Below are 26,969 nucleotides of genomic sequence, written 5' to 3' on the forward strand. Positions count from 1 at the left end.
GCCCGCGTGGATTGGTCAGATCCCCTGCAGCATCAGGATTGAGGAGTTGGACTCCAAATTTTTTATGAAACAATGTCGCAAAGTTCCTCTATCGATTTAAAAAGAAATGACGCAAATCGGTTCAGAAATCTCGGAGATTTCGGTGTACATAGGTAGAAAAACACAACTCCCTTTTTAAAAGTCGGTTAAAAAAGTAGCCTATTTTACGCCCTGGTCAATCTTCTACTTGCCTGTGAAAGTCCCGTCAAAATCGGTTCAGCCGTTCCAAAGATTAGCCTTTTCAAACAGACAGACAGACAGACAGACAGACAGACAGACAGACAGACAGACAAAAATTTTAAAAACGTGTGAATCAGTTATGGTATCGTTCAAATAACCATATGAGCTTAATATGAGGTAGTTATTTCGAAATTACAGACAGACACTCCAATTTTATTTATTAGTATAGATAGCAATAAAGTTTATTTATTTATTTATTGGTCCATAATGTACCACACTGTGCTTACAGGAGTCCTAATGCGGCAGTGTACTCTAAGTTATCTTATCTCGAAGCTATCTAGGTACTAAACAATTATTACAAATTATTAAATTATACCAATGAAACCATACCTCAACAATTTACGTGGTAAATATGGGTTTTTTCTTTTTATAATATACATATCTAACTTTCTATTTATGCAGTTATTACATACTTAGTAGTTTATTCCTCTATTTTAAATTTAGCGCTCTTTTTAAAATGAATTTTTACTTAGCAACACCACAATGGCGGTGTTAGTTCCGATTTCACCCACGCGCCAAAAAATCCTTGTCGCAGTCGCACTGTACCTATACATGGTAGGTAGTTAGTTGTACCTGTCTCTTTCCGAAGACGTCATGTTCCGAAGTCGTAAAATCTTGGTGTCTTAGGTCGTGTAGACACGACACTACAATTAATTAAGTAACTAAGCAAAGCCTAGTACACTAGCTGTGACACTAGTCCAGTTCACTTGTTGCTATGTATATCAAACTTGTAAAAAGTGAATAACCTCAGGAAATAAACTTATTCCTCTGCGGCATATATTACGACTATGGTCTGCGGTACTGTGCTGCGGTAGGCTAACAACACTTACAACTTAGGTACAAATTCTAAGGCAACAATCTAGAAAGTTAATTTGTCTATGGTTTCTTTCTATTTCCTGGCACGCTATTGGTAGATGTAGTTAATAAGCGTATTTTAATTGGTTATTTCAACTGTCATGTTTTGATTTGCCCATAATCACCAATAACCATTCATAAAATAATAAAATTGTAAACGGAAACAAACCATGTGCTAACATGGCGATTTTTCTTAATCATCAACACCATTCATAGGAAATCGTTAAAATAGTGTTCGATTGTTATGGGATTATCATTTGATGGACAGTGTTATTTACTATATAACCTATTTTGGTCGTTTCTTTCACCCTAAATAAATATTACGTCAAAATGAGTGTCGACGCGTATGGTCCGAGCTCTCAAACGCTTACATTCCTGGAGACTGAAGAGGCTGATCTAATCGGTGCTGACACTCAAGGGTCTGAGTTTGAATTCACCGATTTCACTATCCCATCTCAGAGCCAAACACCTGCGTCCCAGCATGATCACAGTTTGACCACAGTCAACCAGGTGAGGAAACGTTCTGTTTGCATAACCTAATTAGGTAAACGTTTTGATTTTAACCTTATCGGACATCAATTTTTAGGTGAATGGTCTAGGACGGACGGACCTAAGTTCTAAAGTTGCGAGTGTCGCTAATGCAATAGCAGAGTTACAATTTGAGGAAGAAGATGAGGCTCTGTACAGCAGCAAAGAACTGCCTGACCATGCATGCAAGTACTGTGGCATTCACGATCCCGCCACGGTTGTTATGTGCAATATCTGTAACAAGTGGTAAGTACATTTGCATACATTTGAAAGTTAAATGTATTTTACATGCCATATGTATTTCAAACAGGAAAATACGTCGTCTAATAAGCGATAAGGCAATAAAAAGTTTTGTTACATTCTTTAAATTGTTGTGTAACATTTAAAACTTCCTTTTCCTTCTAAGTTTTAGGAATTTGTCATAAATTTGGATTAAACACACACACACACACAATGACAACACACATGTTTTAGTGGATTTAACACTAAACTGCACCTAGTATTTTTTGTAGTAAGGCAGATCTTGTTTATTCAGTTGGGCTCTTATTAAAAAAATGAGTAATAAAAACAGGCCACCGTTCGTCTGGTAATAATTAATATTAAGCTTATCTAATGATGAAGATTATGAAATACCTATAAAGAACCAATAAAAGAGTGTGTAGATAAAATCAGCAGGTGAAACCATTGAAATGTATATTTTATAAATCACTATCCATATAAATAAAAAGTCTTTGTCCTTCAATCACACTACAACAGAGCAACAGATTAATGTGATTTTTGCATGAATATAGTTAAGGACCTGAAAGAGTGACATTAATTTATCCTGGAAAATCAAAAAGTTCCTAGAAGATTTTTGTTATGTATTTTAAAAATAGATTATAAATTAATCCATATCCATACTTATTATAAATGTGAAGATGTGTCTGTCTGTCTGTTAGCTTTTCACAGCCCGAACAGTTTAACCGATTATGATGAAATGTAGTACAGAGAAGCTTGCATCCTGCATATTGACCTAGGCAACTTTTAATCTGGGAAAAGCAGAGTTCCCACACAATTTTTAAAACCTAAATCCATGGTGGAGCAGGTATCATCTAAGTTATATATAAATGAATATAATTACTTAAGTTTGTGATTAGAATTCAGTTTTCACTGTTACTAGCCAAGCAATGGCACTAAGCGTTTTAACATTCGGTGTAATAATACCTCATACTGGTTGAATAAATATATTATACTCCTTCCAGGTTAGTCTCCTCCCATCTTAGACTATTTTATCACTAACATTGTTACAGGTTCTGCAATGGACGTGGCAACACCTCCGGTTCCCACATCATTAACCACCTGGTGAGAGCCAAGCACAAGGAAGCAGCATTACACCGTGATGGACCACTGGGAGAGACCTTACTTGAATGCTATTCATGTGGGGCTCGCAATGTGTTTGTTCTCGGATTTATTCCTGCTAAAGCAGACTCTGTTGTGGTGCTTCTTTGTCGGTAAGAATTATTGTTTTGTTTTTTTCAACTATCCCTACGTCTTAGCATAATATCGTCCTAGATACAAGTCACTTCATATTAAAAACACTTGTTTTTACAGAAGTATAAATTTTTTCAAAGACATAAATTCCACAGTACCAATAACTAACAGTACTTTGCTTCAATGACATCTATAGACCGTAATCGGCTACCATATTTTGAAGTAATGCCTTTTTTTGCGACTGGTCGACATGGCAATCGGGGGTGACCTGTCGCATACTATAAATAGGTATTGTTTACTCAAAGGTAAAACTGTGTCAGTCTAAGTAGTCTTTGCTTGTATATCACACACTCAGGCATAAGAATTTGTTTACTTTTTAAAACAATAATGTATGAGCTTTGAAAATCTGGAGTTTTGTAATAACTTTGGAGGATTAATAACTCGGTCTATGGAGGAGATGTGTTTAATCCCTATAATAACTATCTCTTAATATATGTCCCATAATATTTTCCCAATGGAAATTTCGTGAAATTAAACTTGACAACAAATTGATAATATTATTATTAGCATTGTTTTTATTTTAGCAAGTGAATTTAGGGTTTGTAATACTAACAGTAATGAAATTTTATCTTTGTGATTTCAGCCAGCCATGTGCTGCACAGAGTTCCCTGAAAGACATGAACTGGGATCAAGAGCAATGGAAACCTTTAATTGGTGAGCTTTCATTTTAATGACATATTTGGTTTGAATTGAGACATTGTATGTTACCATTTTCTTCAAACTACTGAACCAATTTACAGTATTTTGTAATACTTGTGTATAATGTCAGGTCAGCAAGTTCTGAGTTAAGAGTATGTTTGTATGTATCCTCAAAACTACTAGATCACTTTTTGCTGTATTTTGCAATAATCAAATAATACTTAAATAAACTATATCTTCAGAGTAGAGTAGAAGTTACAGTTGTGTGTTTTTAAATTTAATTTTCTCTTATTTGAAATTAAGATTTTTAATGGATGGCAATAAATTAACGAATGTACGCAGCGACGAAACCTCATTGGCTGCATATCTTCACTTTTGTTGTTGTCCTACATCTCATGACTTTTTAAAATTAATTTATAGTTTTGATTTTCAGCGGACCGTGCTTTCTTGTCATGGCTTGTAAAAGTTCCTTCAGAGGCTGAGCAAATGAGAGCCAGACAGGTACAATAACTTTTTTTTTCCTTTATTTTATATAACTTATTACAATAGTTTGGACTCCCAAAGTAAGATGGTTTACCTGCCAGAAAAATATTATTTTTTCAAATAGCTTCAATCAAGTTTTAGCATAGAATCCATGGTAAAATTACGCAGTTTTTGACAGTATATACAATATTTCAGGTGACGCCTCAGCAGATTGGACGCCTGGAAGAGCTCTGGCGTGACAACGTTGATGCTACCTTCCAAGATTTGGAGAAGCCTGGAGTGGATGAAGAGCCTCACCAAGTTCTTTTAAGGTGACATTGTTAAATTACAGTTGATGTTACAGAATTGGATGACAGTGGCGAGAATATCTGCACATAGATACTGTAAACTATACTTCAGTAAAACAACCCTCAGTTATTAAGTAGAAGAGGCTTTTGAGGAGCATATTTCATATCAGTTTTATATAACACTAGCTGATGCCCGCGACTTCGTTCGCGTGGATGGAGGTTTTTTAAAAATCCCGTGGGAACTCTTTGATTTTCCGGGATAAAAAGTAGCCTATGTGCTAATCCAGGGTATAATCTATCTTCATTCTAAATTACAGCCAAATCCGTCCAGTAGTTTTTGCGTGAAGGAGTAACAAACATACACACACACACACACACACACACATACAAACTTTCGCCTTTATAATATTAGTGTGAAAATATGCAGTGAAACAAAAAAACAGTTGTTCATCCTCATATTCAACAGGATAATTGTTTGATTTGACAGATACGAAGATGGATACCAATATCAGAATATATTTGGCCCACTTGTAAAATTGGAAGCGGACTATGACAAAAGACTTAAGGAGTCCCAAACTCAGGAGGGGATTGAAGTGCGCTGGGATGTGGGGCTTAACAAGAAAACAATAGCCTATTTCACTCTCGCCAAAACTGATAGTGACATGAAACTTATGCATGGAGATGAGTTAAGACTGAGGTAAGAAGTTTTTTATTCAGTAGAGGCATACGGTTGACCACAATCACACCTGATGAGTGAAGATAGTGGAAGTGGTGATCTGGCCAAAGATGGAATGGGATGACTTTGCCCAAAAGATGCTTATTCTCTCTTGCTTTTAAGATATCTAAATTGTAATTGGTAGAAAGCACAAATCGCGGAAGAGTATTCCGAAATATAGCTATGTGTATGAAGAATGATAAAGCAAAGCATTTCGTGTCAATGTTGGTCACCCAACAGTGGATGTAAATATTGAGTTAGGATATTGATGGCCTCGTTTGCAGGTACGTGGGTGAATTGCACAAGGCGTGGTCGGGCGTGGGCCACGTGATCAAGGTGCCGGACAACTACGGCGACGACGTGGGCCTGGAGCTGAAGAGCGGCGCCGGCGCGCCTCTCGACTGCACCTCCAACTTCGTCGTGGACTTCATTTGGAAGAGCACATCTTTCGACAGGTATTTAGTCTATTGTTTATCATTAATTTAAAATTCCAAACACCAGTCTGTTTTTTATCTAGTGCTTTGGTCTATAAAAAATGGTGAAAAATGTTTCTCTTTAAATTAAGTCTATTACTAAATAAATAAATAAAATAAACTATACTATACACTCAATATACATTATGGGAAAGTCAAAGTGACGCCTTTTCCAAAATCTTCGTCTTACGTCAAGGTCCGCTTTCCTGCTAAATCGTTTCCACTGTACACCACAGTGCAAGCTTCTGCAGCATCCTACCTTCATAAACCATTGGCACGTGCATTACATTATTTGTAAAAAACAAATTCAACAAGTAGACGCGCATTATGACAAATAGAATTAGCATAGAGCATTACAAAGTGAAGAAAGCTTACTTTATAACATTTTAGAAACAATCTGTCGTTGTCGTAATTTGTGTTATATGCACGTATTTGTGTACTCTCAGAATGCAACTGGCGCTCCGCAAGTTCGCGGTGGACGACTCGTCCGTGTCGGGCTACATCTACCGCCGCCTGCTAGGCCACGAGGTAGAGGAGGTGCTGTTCCGCGTGCACCTGCCCAAGCACTTCAGCGCGCCCAACCTGCCCGACCTCAACAGGTCACAGGTAAGAAGCTTTCCTATATAATAATAATTCGATTAACTTATCTTCTCTTACTTCCGAAAGAATTCATAAAAATAATAATCGTTTACAGGTATATGCCGTTAAACATGCTCTGCAGCGCCCACTGTCACTGATCCAAGGCCCTCCGGGCACGGGCAAGACTGTCACCTCTGCGACTATCGTGTACCAGCTCGTGCGCCAGAACGGCGGGCCGGTGCTCGTGTGCGCGCCGTCCAACACGGCCGTGGACCAACTGACGGAGAAGATCCACCGCACGGGGCTGAAGGTGGTGCGGCTGTGCGCCAAGTCGCGCGAGGCCATGGAGTCGTCCGTGTCGTTCCTGGCGCTGCACGAGCAGGCGCGCGCGCTGGGCTCGGCCGACAGCGAGCTGCGCAAGCTCACGCGCCTCAAGGAGGAGGCGGGCGAGCTGTCGGCGGCCGACGAGCGCCGCTACCGCGCGCTGCGCCGCGCCGCCGAGCGCCGCCTGCTGGACGCGGCTGACGTGGTGTGCACCACGTGCGTCGGCGCCGGCGACCCGCGCGTGGCGCGCATGCGCTTCCAGTCCATCCTCATCGACGAGGGCATGCAGTCCACCGAGCCCGAGTGCATGGTGCCCGTGGTGCTGGGTGCGCGTCAGCTAATCCTGGTGGGCGACCACTGCCAGCTGGGGCCCGTCGTCATGTGCAAGAAAGCAGCCAAGGCGGGCCTCAGCCAGAGCCTGTTCGAGCGCCTCGTGGTGCTCGGCATCCGCCCCTTCCGCCTCGAGGTGCAATACCGCATGCACCCCGAGCTGTCGCGCTTCCCGTCCGACTTCTTCTACGAGGGCTCGCTGCAGAACGGCGTTAGCGCCGAGGAGCGGCGTCTGCACAAGATCGACTTCCCCTGGCCGCGCCCGGACCGGCCGATGTTCTTCTACGTCACCCAGGGCCAGGAGGAGATTGCGGGGTCGGGAACTTCCTACTTGAATCGAACGGAGGCCGCCAACGTGGAGAAGCTCACGACCCGCTTCCTGAAAGCCGGCGTCCGCCCCGAACAGATCGGGATCATAACCCCCTATGAGGGCCAACGCTCGTACCTCGTGCAGCACATGCAGTACCAAGGCAGCCTGCACGCCAAGCTCTACCAGGAGATCGAGGTGGCCAGCGTCGACGCCTTCCAGGGACGCGAGAAGGACATCATCATCATGTCCTGCGTGCGCTCCAACGAGCACCAGGGCATCGGCTTCCTGAGTGATCCGCGCCGCCTGAACGTGGCGCTGACGCGCGCCAAGTACGGCCTCATCGTCGTCGGCAACCCCAAGGTGCTCAGCAAGCAGCCGCTGTGGAACCACCTGCTCGCCTTCTACAAGGAGCGGCGCGTGCTCACGGAGGGCCCGCTGTCCAACCTGAAGGAGTCGGCGATCCAGTTCGCCAAGCCCAAGAAGCTGGTGAACGCGCAGAACCCCGGCTCGCACTTCATGTCCACGTCCATGTTCGACGCGCGCGAGGCCATGGTGCCCGGCTCGGTGTACGACCGCGCGCGGCCGCCGCGCGACCCGCTGGCCTACGTGGGCCCCGCGCGCGCCGCGCTGCTGCACGCGCCCGTGCCGGCCGCCGCCTTCGCCGCGCACCGCGGCCGCGCGCCGCCCGCCGCCGCACGCGCGCGCCGCCGCCCGCCGCGCCTGTCGCAGGAGCCGCTATCGCAGCAGCCGCCACTGTCGCTGTCGCAGGGCGCGTCGCAGCCCGACTTCAGCCAGGAGTCGGCGGCGCCCGACTGCCCGTCGCAGCCGGACGGGCTGCTGTCGCAGGACTCCACGTACCAGGGCGGGTTCCGCGCGCGCGGCGGCCAGTACTGAAGCCGCGCTGCCAGCCGACCACTCCCGCGGGGAGACAGCACGGTCCTGACGACACGCCGACGCGCCGCCGCCGCCGGCTGCGGCCGCGGAGCAGGCGCAGAGTCCCGAGCGCGACGAGCGGCACATTCCGATGCGCGAGGGGAAACTTAATCATAAATTACAGGAATAGAAATAGGGACTTTCGATATCCAACGTTTCGGGAAAATTATACACCGGTCGGTAGCTCGCTAGAGCGACGCCGATACATTTTAGTGTCTCCCATATTATTACGATCATGTCTATGACCATTCAGCACAAAATTCATGTTTGAACATTACAATTCCATACTTAAATGTTGTAACGAAAACGCAAATGAGGAGTACTGACAATGATCTATGGTATAGGTTCATTACCGTTCGCCGATTTACTTCTTTATTTTTATCATAACATGAATCGAAAATTTAACATTGTAGAATTTTATTCTTTTAGGTCAAACTTCGTTCATATGGTTTTGTTTCCATTCTCATTGAGGTTAGGAATCATTAAAATCAATGCTCTATATTAGACAATATTATGTCAGCAATAAATACTTCATTATTTTTCCTTCATAAAAAAGTATAGCCAATAAATAGACTCGAAATTAAACAAACTATAATGAAATGAATAGATAAAACATGAGGTGAAGCTATCAGAACTAGCTGTAAAATGTGCAATGAAAAAGGAATTCCCAAAAATGTAAATTTTGTAAATCCATAGAACAATAATAATGGGTGTTGTTTATATAATGTTTCTATTTATTTTATTACATTTTAATTATTCCAGATGATGCCTGCAACTTTGTCCGCGTGGATTTATGATTTTCAAAAATTCCGTGGAAACTTTCATTTTCAAGATAAAGTCGCCTTCAAAATGCAATCTCTTATCTCTGTAGTTACCAAACATCAAAATCGGTTAAATGGAGTAACCAACAGACACTTTTGCATTTATCACTTATATTATTTGTATGGATTGTGTAAATTTTATTACATGCAGGTACATTAATTATTACTTTCTTAAAGAATTGTATAATTTTTTGTAAGTATAAATTGTATCAAATATAAAACAACCTTTATAAAGCAAATTTCAATATAATCAAAAATCAGTGTGTTAATTACATTCAAAAAATAATTTGATTTCTGAAATGTATATTTTGCAGTGTATAAAAGTCATTTTTAAATCTATTAGAGAAGATTTTTGTAACGAATTTATGTACTTATGTAAATTTTACAAATACTACTATGTATGTAACAAATTGTGGATTCTAGATTTATAAATGTTTTAAAAACCGCCTTAGTATATTATTATGACTGGGAATGAAATTGGAATTCTGTTGTGGAATTTTACTTTACAAACATTTTTTATGTAGAAAACTCTTACTGAAAATGCTCAATCCACCGATATTTTATTTTGTGAAGGAAAAAAAATAAAGATTCTTTCATCAGATTGTAGTTTTTTTTAACTTTACAAAGCTTTAGAATAAATAAAAAATAATAAACATAATATGCAGACTCAGTTTTTATAAAATAACGAACGTCTGGAACGTGCTGGCTATCTCCCTCTATCTATCAAAGCCTTTTAATGAGGAGGCCAACTTGATCCCAATGTAACTAACTGCCCAGCAGTGAAAACACGGAACGACTGACAGACATACTGTCCTGAATCCTTTTTGCCATCATGTCTCGGTGCCTCCAGACAAGCCTCTGACAAATCCAATCAGCGCAAACATGAGTTCTTAAGGAGTTTCTATCGCCAGTTGGTGATTACGTGTTATTTCACGATAAATATCACGTAGACATAAACAGGCGCTATCACTACTTCCCACCTCCATCTTGAGATCCTGGGTGCCATCTAGGTCTATAGTACTTGTCAAGATAAATCCAACGATCCTAAACGCAATTGACTTATGATGGCTACTTGAATAGTTCATATGACCACCTCCCGGCTCCATCATGAGACCCTGAACATCATCTAGAATCTAGATCTACAGTGTTAACTCGTCAAGACAAAAACGAGCCCGTTATAATAGGTAAGTAATATCTACTTGAGTCCTTATGACCACATCCAGGTTCCAGCATGTAACCCTGGTGTTGGACATCATATTCATAGTCTATTATCGATTGTAAGACAAACCACATACCTACTTACAACCCGGTTACTAAAAGAATGGACGCTCGCTTTTTTCAATTTCAATGTATGATAAACACCAAACTAAGACAATACTAACATAGCATACCCAGAGTTTTTCACAAACATTTAAGTTTCATACCTAAATATTCTTAATGATGCTTTTTTGCACACCGTACCCATACGTCGCAGTGACGTCTTGACGCCAGGTCCAATCTTTTAGTAACCGGGTTGTACTATACGAAGCTTGTAAAAAGAAATATCAATCATCTTTTAAATAATAATAAGTTGGGTTTATGCAATAAAAAAAATTGTCGCAATATAAATTTATTTATAATCTTTATAATATACAAAATGTGTAAAGAAATGCTAATACTAAAGCAATATAATTTATTCGACATTTGAGATTTTTTAATCGAGATAACTTACAAATTAATAAATGATGTAAAAAATAGCAACAGCAGTGTAAATACTAAATAATTATTCAGTTATAATACCTAATATAATAATTGCGAACGTCTTTTACTTAAAACATAAAATTAAGTTAAGGGCCTGTGTCATAATTGCCGGATAAACTTTATCTATTAGATAAAGACATTTTGACAGATTCCCAGTACAAAAACTGTCAGAACGTCAAAGTTATTTGTTAAATAAAGTTTATCTGGAGATTGTGAAACAGTAGTAAGGTAAATAAAATTTTAAATTTGTAACTCTACTAGCTACCAGGCTACCACATACCATAAGTATCACAAGTTGGTTGAAAAAAGATTATATGAAATAGCATAATATAGAATTTTCCAAAATTTGTAAGAGTAGGTAAAAAAAAAATCTATCAACGATACCGGTTACACCTTTATAAAACTGTTAGGTACTAATTTGTAAAAATTGTTAAACATATTTTGTGCCATAAAACCAACCTTAGACTTAACATAATCTACAAAATAAAAGAAAAATAATTATTAATATAATCAAAAAAAAGCAAAAACGTTAGAATCCAATAATAATATAATATATTAGATATTAGATTAGTTACAAATTACAATTACTAGGTACACTTCATTCTGCCAAGGGTCGATATAACAGACGGTATTCACACCCAGTTACTTCTAGTCCATACTGAGGATTTTCAAGTTACAGATAACAAAACGTGACATCCAAGTTATATTTAATCTCTATTGGAATCGGAGTAAGTTTTAATATCTAATGGTAACAATTACAAGTACATATTACACACCTATTTTATAATTAGGCACTGGCACGTACATTCAATCTTATGCAATATAGTTTCGATCTAGGCAAATAAGTGAAGCTCTAGGTACAGTGGAGCATTTTTAGAAAGGCTAAAACATTGGATGTAAAATTAAAACTGTAATATGTACGTACGTACTAAGTACTAGCGTTAATTACGTAGTTACGTTACGTAGCTTTCTTAACTAGATCAAAACCATATAAACAAAAACACGCAAAATACCTACTAATTTTTATTTAGTTATCTTCATTAACATACGCAAAATGCATCGAAATTTTGTAATCCTTAATTTATAATAGATTCATCAGAAAGTTATTGGTAAACACGATGTTCGTCGTAGGTATAAAAATCTGTATAAGAAAAATAGGACATTTGAATTTGTGAATAAGGCTGTACACCCATTAGCTACTATCGCCTCTTCGGCCGATCATTTTTCTTCAGCAGCTGAGTTAGGTAGTCCACGCACTAGGCAGCCAGACTGCGGCTGTTTTTAGCAGCTATGAATTGAATTGCTTTCGTATAAGGACGCGAGAACTGTCTTTGAGCGTCTCCAATCTCCATAGAAGCTAAAGTCCCCGCGCACTGGGCAGCCTGGCTGCGGCAGTCAATCCGATCTATGCGCTATCGCGTCATATTCCAGACTAGATGATGCCCGCAGCTTCGCCCGCGTGGATTGGTCACATACCTTGCGGCATCCGGATTGAGGAGTTGGAATCCAATTTTTTTATGGAACAATGTCGCAAAGTTCCTCTCTCGATTAAAAAAAAAAAATTACGCAAATCAGTTCAGAGATCTCGGAGATGTCGGTGTACATAGATAGAAAAACACAATTCCTCCATTTTTTAAAGTCGGTTAAAAAAGTAGCCTATGTTACTCCTTCATTAATCCTCTACTTGTCTGTGATAGTCCGTTCCGAAGATTAGCCCGTTCAAACAGACAGGCACTTCAATTTTATTTATTAGTATAGATATAGATGTCGGATTCGGAGTGGCTGCCGCACCCAGGCTGCCTAATGCTCGGGGACCCTAGCTACGAGTACTATGGAGACGATCGATGGCGGTTCGCGCGTCCTTAATAGAACGAAAGCAATAATATTAAGCATTTCAATTTATAGCCGCTGTAAACAAACCTCTTCGAGAAAGCTTAACCTTTTTCTTGAGAGGTTTTCTTGTCTTCATAGGTTCTACAGGCTAGACGCTCAGGTGATAGCATCCAATGCACATCTAGCCTTAAGGACCTATTGTGATGTACAATTTTCTATCTTTATTTCATTAAAATTTTTATACAATAATAAGTCTACATCTGTATTTAATTTTTATTTCTCTGTATATTAAAAGTGTGATGATTGGACGGTAGAAAATTCGTTTGATTGCTAAGGTAAGAGTTATCGGCTCATTCGAAACTCAACTTCAAAATTTTCCTGAATTTATATCTTCTCAGCGCATTTCCTAGTACTAGAAGTAAACTATTTAAATACTCAAACGCAGTAGATTGTACAGCTTTACTATTCACAATTTTTAGTCATTATCATTCTTCAATAATTCCCAATTATGTAAATATAAAACCAATATACCTATTCATAATTTTAACTTTTAATATATAAAACTGTTAAAAAGTTTGCTTAACTAAGCAACTAACTAGTCAAATGCAAGCTAAGTTCAATATTGTACGCGTGTATGTGAGTGCGCCCATTATCGCGCGTTATATTGAACGGACCTCCTATTATAGTTGATTTCAGGTAAAAAAAACTCTAGACGACATACAGTGAAGTGAATATTCCCGCTTCTTATTCTTTCATACATACTGAGCGGGAAACCAAATGGTCAGGAATGGTAGTAGGGCGCGAACCGGCTCGACTGGTGACCATGTGACTGTTATCGCCGCGGTCGAAGTCTCCTGTTCACTGCGGCAAGGGCGGGGGTAGCACGGCCGCGTACGTGGGGTAGTAGGGCGCGAACCGGGTCGGGCTAGTGATCATGTGGCTGCTTTCGCCGCGGTCGTGAATCGTACGCGCGGTATACGGAGACTCCTTGTACACTGGCTCCGCTACAATACAAAACCAAGATGTTAAAAACAACTCCATTGACTTTACTAAGAATACTTACTTTAGAAAAATTGTATCATAAGGAAGACTTATGCTATCAATTTTCAATGAACTTTACTGAGAATGATTACATTATAATTATAAATAATCAATTAATACATTAGAAAACAATAATATGTTAATTAGTTGAAGTGAAGAAAGAAAGGTTGTCGACACTCGTAACACAAGCTGTCTTAGTACGAGCACTCCTTTGTCACAATCATATTTCAAACTAGCGTAATATTATGTAAGGAGTAATAAAAATAGTATACATTTATTTTTTTGTGAAATAAAAAAATTGAAATTAAAATTGAAACATTTTACAGAATTTCTAAAAAATTCTGTCATAGAACATAGATAAGAATAAACGGTATATTTACTTAATGTAGGATAAAGCGACTGATGAGGGGCTTGGGGTTGCGGAGCTCCTGGTACCATCCAACCTCCTGGCATTGAGTCTCCACCTTGTACCTATCAAAGAGAATTGACAATGTTATACTTATTAAAAAACGGGAACTACGAGTCAGACTCGGCCACCAAAGGTTCCTGGCTTGGAATGAAATATCAATAGTTATTGGGGGCGAGAGCCTGTGAGGGCCAGACCTTCGTTATTTTATAAAAGCTGTAACTTTCTCTGCGTATTGACCCCAACACATGGAGGAACGATCAGCGACTATGAATTTTGAATCATGGTGGCTTTGGGAGATAACAGTTAACAAAGGTGTAAAAAATTTACGTCAAAGTATAAAGTGTAGTTTTTTTATATATATATTTTTAACCCCCGACCAAAAAGGGGGGTGTTATAAGTTTGACGTGTGTATCTGTGTATCTGTCTGTGGCATCGTAGCTCCTAAACTAATGAACCGATTTTAATTTAGTTTTTTGTTTGAAAGGTGGCTTGATCGAGTGTTCTTAGCTATAATTCAAGAAAATCGGTTCAGCCGTTTGAAAGTTATCAGCTCTTTTCTAGTTATTACTGTAACCTTCACTTGTCGGGGGTGTTATAAATTTTTAATTTACACTTGTTCGGAATAGTATTAGAAACCACGTCATGTTGACTTAGTGTCGAGGCAACTCCCTGCCAGACACCCTTGAACTTTAGTGAATTGTTAAAAAACTTTAATAAATTGTTTAGTATTAGTATTTATTTGCTTAGTATTAGTATGTATTAGTATTTATTTGCTTTTAATAATATAATTAGAATTTATAGCCTTACAATTCCAGGTTGCGCAGGCTGGCCTGGCGCCACTGGCAACACAGCCGGCTGGCTCGGAGACGCCGGCTGTACTGGGGCGGACGGCGTTGGCCGAGCCTGCCCTACCATACCAACCAGTGGCACGGTGCCAATTGTTATGTACTTGCGGTCCTTCAAATTCATGTGCATGCCTGACACTGCACACTCAACCTGCAGATAGACAAAATGTTTTCATATTGAGCCAAGTCTCATTTAGGCCCTTACTAGTTACAACAGCTTATGAAGGACAATACACATGTTTGACGTACATAACGTCACATATTGTCCATTAATTAGGCTGAGAGCTATAGAGTGTACTTTAGGTTTGCTCAGACTTAAAACACTGATATTATGACACTATTAATGACGCCACTCGGACCTAGCTGTTCGCCATAAGCCTACTTTGTCATATTAGTTAACAAATTGCGAAAAACCAAATTAAATTTGGATTTCGCGGGCAGACCCGTCCCATGCACCTTAACGAAATTTTCTCTGTAGAACACTATATTTTATAATGCGTAAAAATGAGTTCTCACGCGCCATTTTTACTTTATGTGTTAAATATCATGTCAAAAGTACAATTTTAGTCCTTATTTGTCAAGTTGAACCATAGAGTTAAAATGGCGCGTGAGAAGTCATTTTGTACGGGCTTTATACAAGTATCAAGTACTAAGATATAACAGTTGGACCTCCTGGGTCCTCAGACATAAAAACAATTCTGAGAAAAATCTTCCTGTCACAGGTGAGCGCGTAACACCTGCTAACAGAGGAATTCAGGCCTCAAGCTTTATTTTAGAAACAAGATATTATGTGGGTAGATTTAAAAACACAATATTAGCAAAAAAAGAGGTTTACCTTCAAATCATAATCCAAATCAATAATACTGCAATTAACCAGGTTTGAGGGAGGTATTGGTGGTATTTCCAGATTCAAATTCCAGTGTTTGGTTATTCCAGCTGGCACAGGTCCCTCTTGCATAGTTATTATTATATCTTTGGACTTTTTAATCGCAGTGGTTGGAGTTGTTGCTCTATAAGTGACAACCTAAATAACAGTAATCATGTTAAGATCAAGTCACATTTTGAGATAGGAAGAAACACAATTGCACAATGTGGATAATAATCTAATACATAAAAGGAAAAGCTGACTGACTGACTGATAAATCTATCAATGCACAGCTCAAATCGCTGGACCGATCGAGCTGGGCATGCAGATTGCAGATAGCTATTATGACATAGACATCCGCCGAGAAAGGATTTTGAAAATTTAACCCCTAAGGTGGTAAAATAGGGGTTTGAAGTCATGTAGGCCACACGAACGAAGTCTCGGATATAAGCTAGTCTAAATATATAAAAGGAAAAGGTGACTGACTGACTGATCTATTGACATCTAGCTCAAACTATTGGTCGGATCGGGCTGAAATTATGACAAAGACATCTGCTAAGAAAGGATTTATGAAAATTTAACTCGTAAGGGGGTAAAATAGGGGTTTCAAATTTGTGTAGTCCACGAGGACGAAGTCCACACACAACAGACGGAAACGTTTAAGTGCGGAAACCAGCCCAGAGAGAAGAAGAAGAAGAAGAGGACGAAGTTACGCGCTTAAGCTAGTATATTACGAAAATATATAATCAGCTCTTGCTCTAAAGAATATCACCCTGGAAGAATGAATACATTTAGGAAGTGTCTAGAGAGCCACAAACGGTTGTTTGATTGAAAAATATATCCAACCACAAGTTATTAGTTTTTAAAATTTGTTCATTAATGCAAACTGATAAGGTTTAATTTTTATGAAATTGTCTAGCATTCTAGTGGTCATATATAATCTATTCCATAGATTTAAAATAGTTACAGAAGTTAGGGAAACATACATATAGATAGATTACTAACGTCATAACCCTACATATAGAAATCCTACCTTTCTTAGGAAAATCTTAATAAGATGCAGCTGAACATTGCTCTTGTTCTCAATGTCTATAGTCAGCGGTATCACTTGTCCAGGACAGTACCCAGACACCGGAGCTTGCACATCCACAGACAGCGGTGGTGATGCACAACAGAAACAGCAGAATGTTTTTTCCATTTGGAAATGTATTGGCTCCTTAAAAAAAAGTACAATTTTAACTTATGATACTTATACCTAACAAAAAGTTAAAAACTAAACCCCAACTGTGATTGGCTTAATAAATGCTGAAATATTATAGTAGCTTGGTATATTTTAATGTTGTAGTAGATTTATATTTATAAACTCAGAATTTTCTTCTCTTTCGTTTGACATCCCACTCAATACAAAAGCAAAAAAAAAAAATCTGAAGACCCCTACTTTTTTTGATGTAACATCCGTTAGGTCATTTTTTTCGTATAAAATGTAGCCTATGGCACCCGGGTCTTTACAACAAATCAATTGACACCTCATTCATCAAAATCGGCCCAGTAGTTTAGGCACTATGGTGGAACACAGAATCTGGATACAAACAAACATACATACATACATAGACTGCTAAAATCATAACTCTTCCTTTTGGCTTTGCCACAGTCAGGTAATGAAATTCACAAATAACATGACTTTTATGTGACCATTACTTTACTGCAACAGTACTTTACCAATGTATCTTTTAAAATTCAGTATATTATACATTCTTTAAAATATAAAAGGTAAGTTATGATTGCTATGCTTCGATGAACTCTCACAATATAATTTTACCTACACTAATTATTATTGTACTTTGTAAATCTTACCCTGTATGATGGATTAAGGTTCAAATCCAATGCATTGATAACAGTAAAAGCCATCTTAGTTTCCTGATCAAATTTCCATGGTCTGTCAAGAGTAACTTTAACAGTGTACCTGACATAACCATACTGTCCCTCAAAAGAGGAGGGTAAAACCGGAGGCAATGCACATGTGAAGTTGTATACTTGTTTGCCTGCAGGGATCTCTATCTCATTTCCTGCAAAAAAATAACAATATTACTACATTCCTCAAGCCTCAATAGCTCAACAGTTGAGGAGCGGATTGAATTCCTAAAGGTCTGCGGTTCAAACCCCACCCGTTGCACTATTGTCGTACCCACTCCTGGCACAAGCTTTATGCTTTGATTTGATCATTGGATATCAGTTCAGTTAAAGCCTTTGCTTTTATACATTTCATTTTGGATTTTACACTTACCAGTGCTACTTCCCAGCAAGTAATAAGTTATTTGGAAGTATTCTTCATTGCCTTGATGAAGTGTGTCAGTTGATTGTGTTTTACCTTCAGAATCCTCCTCTTGCTTGCTTTCACTCCATTCAGTGTGGGCTTCACCTTTAAACTTTACATGAATTCCTAGTACAAAAAAAATTAAAGTAAAATACTGGGTCAAAATCAATGACATACTATACCAGACATGTTACTAAATAATATAGTAAATCATTTGAGATCTTAAGTAAAACAAAACATGAAAAACGTGAGAGTAGCTTTTACAATTATATGAACCAAATGTCATAGTTTTAAATCTTCATTTTAGGTACCTAACATAATAATATCTTGTACTTCTTTTTTTCTTAATGTTATTAATCAGAGTAATAAGCATTTTGTTGATTATAAATCACTTGAATCTAAGAACTATTGCACTTCTAACATGATTATGAGTTAAATAAACTATGACTCAATCATGCTAATCATTCCTTTAAAAATTTTAGGTGTTCGTTTTATACTCACCTCGAACTTTTTTGGGGCTATCGAAAACATATTCTATCCTTCCGTTCACTGTTTGGCCGGCATAATAGGTATTCCACTGATTATCTAAATATATCGCCGCTTCTTTAATACCCATTTTATTAAATCAAATTCCAAATATTTTTATAGCAAATATAAAAATCGCAATCAGCAGTCAGCAATCACAAAAAATTATTGAACATGACAAAAGTCAAGACTCAAGATACTTGTCAAAGAGTATATTATATGTTATTTGGTCTGTGGTTCCAATTTCCATGACGTGTTGGACGTGTCCCTGTCCTTGCTGTCTATGACCACGTATTGATTACATACTCTTTGTCCGGCACATTCGGAAGAGTACCACACTAAAACCGAAATAGTGATTAAGAGTGATTAAGAGAGTAGTATATTCCTTGGTGATTACTGATTACTGATTACATACTCTTTTCTTTGCCATCTACCAGCTGATTAAATGCTGATCCTGATTCCTGACTCCAAGCATAATCCCGTCCAAGTGTATTCTTTGATCCCGTCTGATCATCGACCAGAAAAAAACGCCGCAGAGTGCTGATTCATAATATTAAGATGGTGTGGTGTGAAAATTCCAATTATCTGATTTTGGAAAAGTTGTATTAATCATATAAATCAAAAATTGCGAGTGCACAACTTGCTTTTGAAATGTGAAAATAATGATGCATATTTCTGTAATAATTCCAGTATTTAACGGTGAAAAATGGATAAATAATTGCATGAAATCAATTGCAAATCAAACTATTTTTGACACTGAATTAAAAGTGGAAATTGTTGTTTATAATGATGGAAGTACCGACCTATCTAATCAAATTCTTGATGATTGGTCCCAATATTTTCTTATGCGTAATATACTATTTAAACTCATTGGATCAGCAAAATCTAAAGGGGTAGGGGCAGCCAAAAATGCAGCAGTATATGCTAGCTCCGGCCAGTACCTTTGTTTTCAAGATATTGATGATGTAATGCATAGTGATAGAATCTTATTGCAGTGGGAAGTAGCAAGACTGGATCACAGCTGTTTAATAGGATGTAGAATAAATCGAGATCCTCCTAATTCAACACCTCGCTTTGTCAAATGGGCTAATAACATACAACAATCACAAATGAAGGTACAGATTTACCTATCATATGGGCCTACTATTTTAATGCCTACATGGTTTTGCCACCGTTCTGTATTTGACAAAGTTGGAGGTTTTGATGAGACTGGCTTTGGTACTCCTGAAGATCTTTTATTTTTTTATGATCATGTTGATGGGGGTGGTGATTTATATAGAGTTGACAAAGAACTTCTGATTTATACTTATCATGAAGATGCTACTACATTTTCAATAATGAGAAATAAAATTCAGCAAATTCAAGTTAAGAGACTTGAAATGAGTGTGATACCACAATGGGAACATTTCACTGTTTGGAATGCAGGCAAAGCAGGTAGAAAATTTGTACGTATGCTTAATCCAGATAATGTTAATAAAATTAAAGCATTCTGTGATGTTGATAAAAAAAAAATAGGTCGTACAATTGAACTATATTGCCCAGTGAAAAGAAAAGTAATTGTGAAATTACCAGTTATTCATTTTAAACATGCTAAACCCCCCATGGTTATATGTGTAAAATTAGATCTGACAAAAGGAGTTTTTGAGAAAAATCTCAACTCGTTAAATCTCATTGAAGGAACTGATTATATTATATTTAGTTAATTTTTTAACTGACATGGAGAAACTATTTATTTATTATTCTTAAATGAATTCGTAAATTAAGATAGGTCTTAACTCTTAGAAAAGCTATTATATAGGTAGGTACCTACCTAAGTAAGTATGTATATTGTAATATTTACAAAATAAACCTATTCATAAATTTTATAACATAAATAAGTTTATTTATTTAAAAAAAATTGTAATATACTATTTTAAAACCCTTCCTACTACCCTACAATTTTTCAACTTCCCGGCAAGGCCCATACCCATACCCTGCATTGATATAACAAAGTAGATAACATTGATTTGTTGCGAACTCCATGACGTGGAGTTATGCACTAAGGCCATAAGCCTACTTTGTCGTATTAGTTTACAAATTGCGAAAAACCAAATAAAATTTGAATTTCGCGGGCAGACCCGTCACATCCAACTTAAGGTGGAAGCGACGGGCCTGCCCGTGAAATTCAAATTTAATTTGAGTTTTCGCTTTTTTTTATACTAGAGCCTTGTCGGACTGTGGTCATGTAGGGTAGAATAGAATGAGATGGAAGCGGCCATGGCCAGTACTCGTGTGGCCACGCCATACAAATCGAGAGGGATGGGCTGACTCTACATTTTTTTGCTTCTCTCGTCTGGCTTTACACAGATTAGCCAATGTCAAGTTTGTAGTTATTTACAAGTTAGGGAAACTATATAGGTATGGACTTCGCCTGTACCGCGCTAGCCGACACACGCGCGGTGCCCCCTTAGAACGCTTTCCAGTCAGTTCCAAGTTACACTAATGAAACACAAAAATCTGCCACTTTTATCAAAAAAACATTCCAAAAAGGCACCGCACGCACGTCAGCAAACGCCAACACAGACAAAAACCGACTCTACATCTAGGTACTTATTTCGCCCTCGAGTTGACACAGACAAGTAGTCTGTGCCATAGATAATAGGTCTGTGCTGGTGGTGCTGGTAGTGATTCCATACTCTTTGGTATGGACCAGACCACTAGACTGTATATAGTGATCTGTGGTATGGACTATTTCCCTATTTCCAATTTTCCAGGGTTTTTTTTTTAATATTTCTATTTTCTTAATTTTCACTTTTGTACGTACGCTAATTTTATTTAAAGTTTGCAGTTCACTAATATTAATTACTCAGAATGGATGAACCAAAAAAAGGTTCTCAGTCTATAAGTGTCGAAGAACTTAGGGCTAAAGGTAACGACTGTGTTAAGAATGGGAAATTCATTGAAGCGGTATTACATTATACCCAGGCCATTAAAATGGATCCAAACAACTACGTTTTATACAGCAATAGGTCGTTCGCATTCTTGAAGTTAGATCAACATTATCTATCCCTTCAGGATGCTAATGAAACTGTTAGATTACAACCACAATGGGCAAAGGTACTATATTATTTACTTTGCACCTTCACTAAAACTATTCAGTTTGAAAACAAAAATACTGTTTTTTAATTATTTACAGGGGTATTTCCGCCGAGCTGAAGTTGAAGCAGCTAGTGGGTTGTATGATGAAGCAGTTATTTCTTACACAAGAGCTTTACAGCTTGAACCACACAATGTTAAGTTAATGGAGTCGATAAAAACTATTACTGATGAACAAAAGAAAAAGATTAAAGGTTTGTTAGTTTATTAATATAAGTTTAAATCTTATAGATGCATAAAAATGCATACTTATATTTTTTGTAAAATAATACTGCATGGCTTTGAAATGACTAGTGAATTAGATGACTAATTAGGGGAATGAAAAGCATAAGCACAAAAGAGTATTTACTTCATAAGAGATAGTGTCATAGGGGCTAAACACAATGTCTGGTCTGAACCATTCTGTCATCAAATGATGACCAGATGACCTGTTGAAGCACCAGACCAGCAGGGTGATTCACTAACTCATTCAAGTACCGAATGATAGCCACCAAGCTTTGATGTAGTCAGAACAATATTATGTATTGTTAGTACCTCATTAGGAAATAATAATTTTATTTAGTTTTAATAATTCTAGGTTATTGGAGATATTGCATATTTAAACTTAGAGGTTCATGGGAGGGAATGACAATTTCTTATCCTTAAAACTTATGAGAATTATAATTTAACAAAGTTCAAGTTAGCCATGTTCCACTGTTGTATCTAGAACTTTGTAAAACTATTTCCTTTTGTAATTTATTTATTTTCTTTTTAGGTCACCAAAATACTATCTGGATTTGCACTTGTGTGGGGTTCATTATAGGTATAGGTGTTGTTATATTAGATTACACCTTGACTACAAATCCAACATTAAATGTAAGATATTATGCCAATATTTGTATAAATTTTTGTAATAAGTAAATATTATGTTAAAATATATTGTTGTCTATAAACTAGGTGAAATTGAAAAGCTTAACAGGGCTCTCTCCGTCACTCGTTTCATACAATCGTAGTTCCAATTTCATTTGAATATTAAGCAACCAAAGTCCATGAAATTTTGCAGACATATTCTAGAAACTAATATCAGTCTCTGTGGTGTTTTAGATTTTTCTAAAAATATGTAGTTTTAAAATTACAGGGGCTCAAAGATTTGTATGTAAATTTTTAAGACTGCATAACTTTGAAACCGAATATTTTAACAGAAATCTGGAAAACCACAGACATAGATATTAGTTTCTAGAATATGTCTGCAAAATTTCATGGACTTTGGTTGCTTAATATTCAAATGAAATTGGAACTACGATTGTATGAAACGAGTGATGGAGAGAGCCCTCTTAATAGCAGTGCTATGCTTTTCACAATGTTTAGTGTGGACAAGGTTAAATCTGTCAAGGTTAAATTTGTGTACAACTGAATTAGCACCATTTTCTAAGTAAAATAAATCTGCACATATAGGTTGTGACTTGTGAGGATTGTCAGAAGTTGCTTTCAGAACTGGTGTTGGAGTCTTGTGACATAATATAATCATAAGAGCCATAAGTTAGTTATCTTAGGTGAAATAAATATATATTTGAATTTGGGAAATAGATTCTTACAGATTACAGACAGTAGATAGATATCTATATTTTCAAGTACCTGTGCAATGTGTAATATCAATATAAATCTTCAAAACTAATGAAATATAATATAAATATGAATGATAATAATAATTTAAAAGAAATATTAATTACAATGGTGCAACTTCAAACATCTAGTAGTAATAATTTTAAATTGTTATTTTTCAGCATCCCTTTAGCATGGTAGCATTTTCAATAGCACTAGCAGGGCTGGGATGGACTATAGGAAAAACTTCAACATTAATGAATGCGTGGAGTGCTGGTAAATCCCTACAGCCACCACCAGATTTAGGTAAAAGATTACTCAATTTTTAGCAATGATTAAGAAGTTAAGTAAATAATATTGAAATTCATACATAACATTATAAAAGCAATGCAATCCATACTACAGTGCAATATAAATGAAAGTGTCTCTCCGTCTGCTACGTTTCCATGACCCATCCATTTAACCAATTTTGACAAAATTCGATATAGATTACAGAGATTGTTGGCATCCCGAGGCATAGGTGTTCTGGAAAATTGACGAGTTCCCACAGGATTTTTAAAAAACTAAATCAATGCTGACAAAGTCGTGGACTTCATCTAGTTTTGATACAACTTATTGTTTTTTTTTTTTTTTCAAAAAACTTATTTTCTGTTTACAGTTACCAATGAAACAAATGAAAATGACTCCACTCCTCCAGAAAAAAAGACAAAATATAGTAAAGCACAAGCAAGACAGAGGTATAAGCAAGGGAAACTTTAAGAACACATCTTCGTCATAGGCCCACTCATTATTTCGTTAGCCGATATATAGGCCTTTCCGAAAGTGGAGGATCACATATCCGCCGCGACTTCACGCCACCTTAATATGGTCCAGCAAACTGGAGAATGTCCCGCACTGCGATTATGATACGCAGTCTCCCCTCCAAAACTATGTTTACTTGTTTTTTTAACACTGCCTATACTACCTTATTCATCATAAATTATAATTGCAATGCTTACAGTCTTGTCAAAAAATTATTAACAGGGCTCTCTCCGTCACTTACTCCATACAATCGTAGTTCCAATTTCATTTGAATATTAAGCAACCAAAGTCCCTGAAATTTTGCAGACATATTCTAGAAACTAATATCTGTGCCTGTGGTGTTTTAGATTTGTCTAAAAATATGCACCTAGTTTTAAAATTACAGGGACTCACAGATTTTTACGTGAATTTTGAAGGCCGCGTAACTTTGAAACCGAATATTTTAACAGAAATCTGGAAAACCACAGGCATAGATATTAGTTTCTAGAATATGTTAAATTTAATGGACTTTGGTTGCTTAATATTCAAATGAAATTGGAACTACGTTAGTATGAAGCGAGTGATGGAGAGACCCCTCTTAAAACTGGTAAGATTGAAAGACTGCTGATGTATAAGTATGTAATTATTATGTTACCTATGTATATTGTAATTACGAATGTTCAATGTTTATAGATAAAGATGGTTCGAGCACTCCTAATACCTAATTGAAATAAATATATATTTATTGTGCTATCCCACAAGTGAATGATGCTCAATTATGCTCACTCTAATTTGGCAGTCCAAGTGGTATAGATATAACTAAATATTTGCTTCAAGTAGGTATAAAGTGTTTGATCCATCATTATTTTGTGATTTTGATATGTTTATTGAAAAATGATAACAGGTCACCACTCAAGGAATAAAAGCTAGTCTATTGAAACTTGAGAGATGTAGAGAGAGCCCCATTTTAAGAAGCAAATAGGTTTTTTATTGTTTGATAGGCTTGCGCTTGACAAAAATCATGCTAAAGAGTCAAGTTCTAAGATGGAGCGTGCTTGTCTAACTTGTATTATTAACTATGTTTATGTTATCTGTTGATTTAATAATAATAATTATTCAAATGCTAGATGAGATTAGACTGCATTACATAAATAGTAAGTAAGATGGTTTTTGTAATTGGGTAAAAAGGTTTGTAAAGGTCTTTAGGAAGTATTTTTAATATTTGACTTATACAGTTTATTCCATTTAGATTTGTATAAATAATTTGGTACTTAGGTTTAAGACAGACTGTTGATCTTGAAAAGACATGGTTGAATTATTTAACTGTATTGAAATGCATTCTGGCAATAAAAGTTGAATGAAGTCTTTTTTATTATTTACTAGCTGATACCCGCGACTTCGTTCGCGTGGATTTAGGTTTTTAAAATTCCTGTGGGAACTCTTTGATTTTCCGGGATAAAAAATGTGCTAATCCAGGGTATGACCTATCTCCATTCTAAATTTCAGCCCAATCCGTCGAGTAGTTTTTGCGTGAAGGAGTAACAAACATACACACATACAAAATTTCTCCTTTATAATATTAGTGTGATATATTTCCGCGGGCATAAGCTACTTTCAATATATGTTTTTACTAGCAGATACCCGCGACTTCGTTCGCGTGGATGTAGGTTTTTAAAATTCCCGTGGGAACTCTGATTTTCCGGGTTAAAAAGTAGCCTATGTGCTAATCCAGGGTATAATCTATCTCCATTCTAAATTTCAGCCCAATCCGTCCAGTAGTTTTTGCGTGAAGGAGTAACAAACACACACACACACACATACAAACTTTCTCCTTTATAATATTAGTGTGATTATTGTTTTCAATTAGTACTTGACTAAAGGCATCAGTAGTACTCATTCTAACGTCTATGGTTGGTGGTTATGTCGGGTTCTTACAGAATGAAAAAGTTGTTAGGGGAAATACTTTATTGATCCTAATGTAAAATGTATTTCGAAAATTGCATCAATACAATATAATATCTTTTGAATATAATTCTTGGTCTCATACCTTACAATTAAAATAAGTCCAACAAAGTATGTATGGATAAAAAAGTATAACAATACGGTATTTATACAATAATAACTACATACGAAATTTACAATTTAAAAAAAAAACATGGCTTAAAATAATATCCGTCCATCACCATAAAGTCCTTGACAGTTATTGTGCATATCATCTTGGTGATACAAGGCTTTCAATTATACAACATTCTACGATTTCGCGTTCACTGCATGATATTTATATTGGAACTTAATGTATATTATATCTATAGAGTTAATTAACATAATTGTGGCAAAATTATTATCCCAAAAGTAACAATAATATTACACAGTAATATTATAATGATGGTGTTAGTTTACACTTAATAAAACTAGAATAATGACGTCAATTCTTGTTATACACAAAACTGCAAATGAAATGATGTAGCTGACTGAAACATACTCGCATGGAATGTTTCAGTCGGCCACGCATTCTACCAATTCTACCAAAATGGATTTAAACTACGAACAGCACATACCGCGTCGCTACTGGTGTTCGTAGTGTGATTCTCCTACCGCGGAGGCAACATGGGACGCGTTACGGTCACAAGTAATTGCCTGCTGGAGGCAGTCGTTTTATACATCGGTATGTACGACGGAGATCATAATCACTTGATCATACATGTCATAGATAAAAACTTTTTTTACTTTTGTGTACTTAAGAATCCCATTCTATTCACGATGTTGTATACGATTTGAATTTTATTTAGTTTTTAGTATGGAATTTTGTTTACAA

General features: G+C 37.2%; 4 protein-coding genes across 5 annotated transcripts; 3 read left to right on the forward strand and 1 right to left on the reverse strand.

Annotated features, from left to right (window-relative positions):
- The first annotated feature begins 1,230 nt into the window (after positions 1-1,230).
- LOC123874515 (regulator of nonsense transcripts 1) lies at positions 1,231-9,685 on the forward strand. Its single transcript, XM_045919917.1, has 10 exons — positions 1,231-1,644; positions 1,721-1,908; positions 2,952-3,152; positions 3,776-3,846; positions 4,265-4,332; positions 4,510-4,625; positions 5,089-5,298; positions 5,601-5,771; positions 6,236-6,395; positions 6,484-9,685. Exons 1-10 carry the CDS (start codon positions 1,465-1,467, stop codon positions 8,224-8,226), a joined length of 3,108 nt encoding a protein of 1,035 aa, XP_045775873.1. The 5' UTR covers positions 1,231-1,464; the 3' UTR covers positions 8,227-9,685.
- Positions 9,686-10,579: 894 nt separating this feature from the next.
- On the forward strand, positions 10,580-25,512 carry LOC123874523 (hsp70-Hsp90 organizing protein 1-like). 2 transcript variants are annotated; one of them, XM_045919931.1, is made up of 7 exons: positions 10,580-10,590; positions 17,764-17,776; positions 21,479-21,754; positions 21,834-21,987; positions 22,548-22,648; positions 23,557-23,680; positions 24,033-25,512. In XM_045919931.1, the coding sequence occupies exons 3-7, from the start codon at positions 21,509-21,511 to the stop codon at positions 24,131-24,133; spliced, it is 726 nt and encodes a 241-aa protein (XP_045775887.1). In that variant the 5' UTR covers positions 10,580-10,590; positions 17,764-17,776; positions 21,479-21,508; the 3' UTR covers positions 24,134-25,512. The 2 variants fall into 2 exon arrangements, with proteins under 2 accessions (XP_045775887.1, XP_045775888.1); XM_045919932.1 differs by lacking the exons at positions 10,580-10,590; positions 17,764-17,776 and adding an exon at positions 21,297-21,339.
- On the reverse strand, positions 10,699-18,846 carry LOC123874520 (arrestin domain-containing protein 17). The gene is made up of 8 exons (XM_045919928.1): positions 18,635-18,846; positions 18,104-18,259; positions 17,674-17,885; positions 16,853-17,035; positions 15,790-15,978; positions 14,917-15,105; positions 14,081-14,171; positions 10,699-13,663 (listed from the first exon to the last, which is right to left on the reverse strand). The coding sequence occupies exons 1-8, from the start codon at positions 18,747-18,749 to the stop codon at positions 13,518-13,520; spliced, it is 1,281 nt and encodes a 426-aa protein (XP_045775884.1). The 5' UTR covers positions 18,750-18,846; the 3' UTR covers positions 10,699-13,517.
- On the forward strand, positions 18,970-20,515 carry LOC123874521 (UDP-GlcNAc:betaGal beta-1,3-N-acetylglucosaminyltransferase-like protein 1). Its single transcript, XM_045919929.1, has one exon. The coding sequence runs from the start codon at positions 19,321-19,323 to the stop codon at positions 20,359-20,361; it is 1,041 nt and encodes a 346-aa protein (XP_045775885.1). The 5' UTR covers positions 18,970-19,320; the 3' UTR covers positions 20,362-20,515.
- Positions 25,513-26,969: the final 1,457 nt, after the last annotated feature.

Source organism: Maniola jurtina, chromosome 18 (assembly GCF_905333055.1).
Source record: "Maniola jurtina chromosome 18, ilManJurt1.1, whole genome shotgun sequence".
NCBI lineage: Eukaryota > Metazoa > Arthropoda > Insecta > Lepidoptera > Nymphalidae > Maniola > Maniola jurtina.

Coding starts and splice junctions, on each gene's coding strand:
- LOC123874515 (XM_045919917.1), top strand. CDS start 1,465: ATGAGTGTCGACGCGTATGGTCCGAGCTCTCAAACGCTTACATTCCTG. Junction 1,645..1,720: donor GTTTGACCACAGTCAACCAG/GTGAGGAAACGT, acceptor ATCAATTTTTAG/GTGAATGGTCTAGGACGGAC. Junction 3,847..4,264: donor GCAATGGAAACCTTTAATTG/GTGAGCTTTCAT, acceptor TTTGATTTTCAG/CGGACCGTGCTTTCTTGTCA.
- LOC123874520 (XM_045919928.1), bottom strand. CDS start 18,749: ATGGGTATTAAAGAAGCGGCGATATATTTAGATAATCAGTGGAATACC. Junction 17,036..17,673: donor ACCTTAATCCATCATACAGG/GTAAGATTTACA, acceptor CTTTTTTTTAAG/GAGCCAATACATTTCCAAAT. Junction 15,979..16,852: donor TTAAGATTTTCCTAAGAAAG/GTAGGATTTCTA, acceptor ACTGTTATTTAG/GTTGTCACTTATAGAGCAAC.
- LOC123874521 (XM_045919929.1), top strand. CDS start 19,321: ATGATGCATATTTCTGTAATAATTCCAGTATTTAACGGTGAAAAATGG.
- LOC123874523 (XM_045919931.1), top strand. CDS start 21,509: ATGGATGAACCAAAAAAAGGTTCTCAGTCTATAAGTGTCGAAGAACTT. Junction 21,755..21,833: donor TACAACCACAATGGGCAAAG/GTACTATATTAT, acceptor AATTATTTACAG/GGGTATTTCCGCCGAGCTGA. Junction 21,988..22,547: donor ACAAAAGAAAAAGATTAAAG/GTTTGTTAGTTT, acceptor TTTTCTTTTTAG/GTCACCAAAATACTATCTGG.